This window comes from Microtus ochrogaster, linkage group LG3 (assembly GCF_000317375.1).
Source record: "Microtus ochrogaster isolate Prairie Vole_2 linkage group LG3, MicOch1.0, whole genome shotgun sequence".
Taxonomy (NCBI): Eukaryota; Metazoa; Chordata; class Mammalia; order Rodentia; family Cricetidae; genus Microtus; species Microtus ochrogaster.
In genome coordinates this window covers 36,069,897-36,075,935 of record NC_022029.1, presented here as the reverse complement: position 1 = coordinate 36,075,935, position 6,039 = coordinate 36,069,897, and the positions used below count along the sequence as shown (strand labels likewise).

General features: G+C 36.0%; 1 protein-coding gene across 1 annotated transcript in view; it reads right to left on the bottom strand.

Moving 5' to 3' along the window:
* Positions 1-548: 548 nt before the first annotated feature.
* Srsf7 (serine and arginine rich splicing factor 7) overlaps positions 549-6,039 on the bottom strand; it is a 7,986-nt gene continuing 2,495 nt past the window's right edge. The window contains exons 3-8 of the mRNA XM_013351342.2: positions 5,978-6,038; positions 5,030-5,104; positions 4,721-4,831; positions 3,550-3,603; positions 3,003-3,038; positions 549-2,029 (exon numbers count right to left, since the gene is read on the bottom strand). Of these exons, the coding sequence (XP_013206796.1) occupies positions 1,975-2,029; positions 3,003-3,038; positions 3,550-3,603; positions 4,721-4,831; positions 5,030-5,104; positions 5,978-6,038 (392 nt within the window). The 3' untranslated portion in view covers positions 549-1,974. The remainder of the gene's footprint in view (positions 2,030-3,002; positions 3,039-3,549; positions 3,604-4,720; positions 4,832-5,029; positions 5,105-5,977; position 6,039) is intronic.

Here is a 6,039-nt window from a genome sequence, read left to right as displayed (position 1 = left end):
GCACACACCTTTTATCTCAGCAGAGGCAGGTGATCTCTGAGGTCAAGACCAATCTAGTCTACTGAGTTCCAGCACAGCCAAGACTACATAGTGAAACCATCTGGTGGAGGGAGAAAAAAAAGAAAATCTCCATAGTTCAGGTCTGACTCTATCTCAAGATTCTCCAAAAATGCCAATACAGATATCACTATACCTGATCTTAAACTTACTATATAGCCTACTATAATGACCCTGGGGCTCCTTTTGGCACCATTATTCCCCAAAGTAAACTTTCAAAACAGGGCCTGAACTACTGTTATGCTGAAAAGTGAATGGAACTGGATCAGCACTTTTCCTATCTAGTAGTGGTAGAATTGCAGAAGAGAAGCCTACTGGCCTACACAGCCAGTGCTCTTGTAAAGGCAGAATGACTGTCTATGGGTTTTTTTATTCCATCCCATCCCATCAGGCTACCACATCTAGAATGCTACTAGTTAATCTTAAAAAGCTACAGGTTTGAGTATAACTTTTGACTCAGATACCATACTTTCAAAAATCAAGTATCAGGATTATTTGTTCAATCTCTGCATATTTATTGTTGAACAAACTTAAATTTTCAAATACAGAATTAAAGCTAACCAAGTGCAACAGATAAGTCTGCCCGATACTCACATAGCTTCATACCATGTATTCAACCAGTCAAATTTGAAAAACAAAGACTCCAAATGACTTCCACTCAGCCAAATAAATTTGAGGCAGACCAATACGGTATTAAAGTTGCGATACCAGACAACTTTGTTGAAAAAGCCTAAAATGGACAAGGACAGACTCCTGTGCTACTTTTTTTACACTCAAGGCTAAGAAATATAGTAAAAAGTTTGTCCAAAAAACACTCAAAAATGACTGTTACTGCCCTTGTGTTTAGTATACTTAAAGTTTGAATAAGAATCTACTGGCTATACCATTCTAAGGTCTACCAGATACTATTAAAAAACAACAAAAAAAAAAAAACATGAAATGCTGCTAAATATTTAAGGTTTACAAAACTGCTGTCTCATTAACATTTTTTCTTAACATCTCTTTATACCAGCTTGGCAAAATAGAACAATGTTGTCAGACTGCAAAAATCTAGCTCAGATATTAACAGGGTTTTGCACAGGATAAGGCAATCCATTCAAAGGAAGAGTATTGAGGCTGAATAATTTTGCAAAGCTGGTTTACAGGGTTTTGTTCCAAATTCAGACAATTCTTTAAACATGCAATTTTTTTGTATTAAATTGGCTGTTTGAAAGAAAAAGTACATTGAACAGAAATCATCTCAACTTAATAGTCTGAAAAAAAACCACAAGCTACTAAAATCTCAGCCTCTAGAAATCATTTTCTTCCTACTTCTTAATATGACATTTACACTAAGTTCCTGTCATGCACCCATTTATAGGCTAAATCAGTGGTCCCTCTAGCTTGAAAATTTGAGACTGTTAGCTTGACTTCTAGTTAACACCAATTCTTAGGGATCTGCCATGATGCATTCATGCTATTAACAGGACAGATCATTTAACCCATAGGTACAAGGGTAAAATGGAATTTTCCAAGTCCTTTAAAATCCTGAATAGTGTTATGTATAGAACAGTTAATGATGTTCTTAATATTCTAACACCATTTAACCTCACAGGCCGATATAGTCCAATTAACAATTGTCTTGACACCTGATGTTACCAAATTGAAAAGTATTAATATTGAACACGAATCAAAAATCTAGTTAGAAACATTTTATTTAAATGTGCCAAATAAAAACCCACATCTTCAGACCAAAAGATGTTAATACATTCAACAAAAACAATTACTTAACTGCTATGAATTTTACAGAGCATTAACCCAGATCCATTTTGATTAGATGGTTGATGATCCTTCCTAGGTTACATTTTACAGACATAACAAATCCCTTATAATAATGTAAACAAAATAACTTTTCCCTAAAGGGTGAACTTGAGAACTTCAGTCCATTCTTTCAGGACTTGCACTTCTTCGTGGACTTCCTGATGGGGAACGACTGAAAAGAAAAACATTAAGTATGGAACCAATTAGTGTTATAAAACTTCCTCTTTTTATGCACAAGTCAGAGTAATTCAGTATTTCAATACATTTTATTTATAGGGATCAAATTCCTATGGACAAGGCCTAACATAAATTTATATATCCCTTTTACCTCACTTGGCATTAACTCTTTATAGCATTTTTTTTCTTACTATTTAATATTTATTATGTATGGTGTTCTTCTGCAGGCCAGAAGAGGGCACCAAATCTCATTACAGATGGCTGTGAGCCACCATGTAGTTACTGGGAATTGAACTGAAGACCTCTGGATAAGAGCAGGAGGTGCTCTTAACCTCTGAGCCATTTCTCCAGCCCCTGGTATTAATTCTTAAAGTTCTTAATTACCTGTGTGGGTTGTGTGCACTGAATACAAATGCCTGGAAAGGTCAGAGGTATCAGACTTCTGATATGGGTATTAAGAATTGTACTATATCTTCTGGAAAGAACTGCAGGTGGTCTTAACCACTGGGCCATCTCTCCAGCCCCAGTATTAAGCATTTAAGAACCAGTCAAAATTGTAAGGTTACATTAAACAATAAGACAACTATTTGAAGTTTTAGGGGTGAATCATTAAGGGTTATTGGAAAGGAATGGAGAGCAACTATTTAAGATTTATGTTTTTATTTGGACATTTCCTTTTTAGCTATTCTACACACAGAAGGAAAAAAACATGTTTCTTAAGTATAACATTCTGACAACTTGGACAAAAGGCTAAAAGCACCTTAAATTTCTCCAACACTTAATGGTTATTTCCAACTAAAGTTATAACTAATACTGAATAAAGTCATCATTTAAAAATGTTTTTAAAATCCAATCTATACAGCACCAATTCTCCAAAGAGTTCAAAGACCACTAAGTAGGAACTTAAGTTCTCCTAAGAGGCCATAACTTTGACAAGATTTGGCAACAAAATATTTTATTTTGCTTACCTTCTTTTAGGTGACGGAGATCTGGATTTTGATCGGCTGTCAAAATACGAAAAATTCTAGTAAGAAAAGGCACGAATCTCTCTCTTCCTTACAGCCCTACTATAAAACAAACCCCCAAACTATCTTACAATTAAAATGTCATTACAGCTAAAATTTCAGTGCCTATCACATTTCCTTAAAAAGGAATCTTAAAATGGCCTATACCGACATAAAATTGAACTGCAGCATTATTACAGTTCATCTTTTACATTCTGTATAAAGTACATTTCTCAGAATGTTTCTCTATGCACCTATAACTTAAGGCCTCTTAATTTCCCTAAGTAATGTTAAGTCACATAACATTAACTTCTCCACGAATCAGCCAATTAATAGGCCATGTATAAATAAAGTTCTCATTTGGGCTACCAATAAGGAAGGTAGTAGTTATTTCTACCTAACATTCAGGTTTTGGGCCAACACCCAAGTTTCAATAATTTACAAGACTTTGAACTCTTTGGATATTGGTGCTATATAATTAAGAACACTAAAAATCAGTTTTATATCCTACCTGCTTCTTGGCCGTGAAATAGACCTGGATCTTGATCTCGACCTTGAACGGGATCTTAATAAAAAGAAAAAGGGACACAATCACACAAAAATTCCTTTATAACTGAGCACCCTTCCAGGTAGAAGAGACAGGACAGAAGAGCTAAGACAACTGGCTACTTGACTTACATATATTGATCCAATGTAGTACAAATGATCAAACAGAGAAATTTCAAATACAACAAAACCCACCATTTCAAATTCCCACTTGTCATACACAATTGGTCACTACTCCTTTCTGGTACAGGCACAATAATCCCATTTTCAAACACTAATAACCAAGTTAACTGGGGGTCCCATCTGAGAAAATTGCTATGATTTGACTTTTTATTCTTGTTACCATGGTTGAAGGACCTTAATTTGTTAAACCAATTTAGGCTGACTATATCTTTTAAAAACCTTGAAATATTATAAACTGATATAGAAATGGTACAATAATTTTCTCAAATTGTTAACTCAAGAATTCGTATTCAACAACAGTAAATGCCAGTGTTTTTATATACACTGCTTTTTACAACTTTTATATACAACTGCTTTTTCATCTGTAATGCAAAATTTTTATGAAATTTGCATCCAAATGTAAGGTTTTCCCCTATTCAGCTCTTATGGCGGCCTACACCTTTAATCCCAGCACTCAAGAGGCAGACAGAGCCTGTCTATCTTCTAGGGTCTCAAATGCACTCATTCCCAAACTGTTTTAAATCTTACATTTCATTTACTGAGAGTGTATGTTTTGAGTAGGTGAATGCCATAACCTTCCAGAACTCAGAGAGCCACTTGTGGGACTTGGTTCTCTCCTCCCTTTATGTGAGTTCTAGAATCAAAGTCATGTTAACAGGCTTGATGGCAAGCTCTGTAGCCATTTTCTTCAGCCAACTAGCATCATGCCCACCCAGATTATTCACTGTTCTGAGGTGGGTTGTAAACCTCACTAGCTCCCCTTCTATCCTCAAATTCTCAGGCCCAAGTATCCTGGTCTCAGTCTAAGTTCTAGGACTACAGGTGTACATCACTACACTTAATAAAAACCTTTACACCTCAAATATTCTGAAGCATCTCAATTAAGATACTTCACTGTGTCACTAAGATGTGACAATCCATCTACAAGTAAGCAGGAAAAATGTGTTACATACTGGAAATACCTCGATCCTTTTATAGAACCAGACCTAGATCTTCTGAGTGAAGCTGATCTTGATCTACGAAGAGACACAGACCTTGATCTTCGAGGAGATGCTGATCTTGACCTAAAAATTAAAAGAAGTTCTAAGTCCATCTCTTTTCTCCCCCTAAAACTTAAATTTATTTAATCCCAGCATTCAGGAGGCAAAGAGAGTTTGAAGCCAGCCTGGTCTACAGAGTTCCAGGATAGCCAGAGCTCTTACAGAGAAACCCTGTCTCTCAAAAACCCAAAACAAACCCTTGAATTTTTCTAGATTTCTCACCTCCTTCCCCGACTCCTGCTGCGTGAGCGAGAGTATCGCCTTCCCCTGGAACGGGAATGTGATCTAGACCGTGACCTATTTTTCAAGTTAGAAAAATATAAAATATTAGATGATAACTCAGTTTTAGTGTTTGTGTACCTCTGCTGAAATCAAATCTCAAACTATTTAAAATTTAGTATCTCATTTGGAAAAACTCTGGGCCTATAAGTTTTTTTTTTTTACTACCTAAAAAAAGATTTGTTAAAAGCTGAATTACAACTTAGAATTACAAAATATAAAACACCATAATGCGTTTAAAATAAACCTTGCAAGTTTGCAGGTCGACCCTCTTTGGCCCATGGTCTAGTAGTAGGTCTAGTAGATCTAGACGATCTAGAAGTATCTATAGCCGATCGCTGCATCTAGATGTTTTCTTCAATCTAACGACGATCAAACTGACAGCCAAAAGAGCCAGGTGAGGCTTGATTGACGCAAGAAGATTTTTCTAGTTGGGAATGTGGTCAATCTGGTGTTCCTCTTTCTAAAGCGGAGGGGGCCCCAATTGTAAGCCAAATTTACTGTTACGGCGATCACCGACTCAAATTTTCTGCCCTTTAAAGAATAAGGTGAAGCTAGGTGTAGATGGCTCGAGGGGATCTGGCCTCTTATGCTGATCACCTCAAGGTCTAGGAGGATCTTAATTGTCGGATTTGCAAGGCGCCTCAGCATGATATCATAAGGCTCGTGACATTCTGAATCAAGGCGACTGACTCAAACGAAGAAACCTGAAAGGTTTTGACCAGGTTGATTATTAATATATTAACATTTTAATTAAACAAAAAAAAAACTGTAAAATACACCTGTACAATTAACATTCAAGTTTATAGAAAAACACTAATTTCTGCCTTGCTAATAAAAGAATTACTTTGATTAACTAGAATACCAACCATTCCTTTATTAATTAAATACCTGCTTCTTCTTCGACGGCTATAGCGATGACAATCATAAGCATAATGTCCCTTTTCACCACA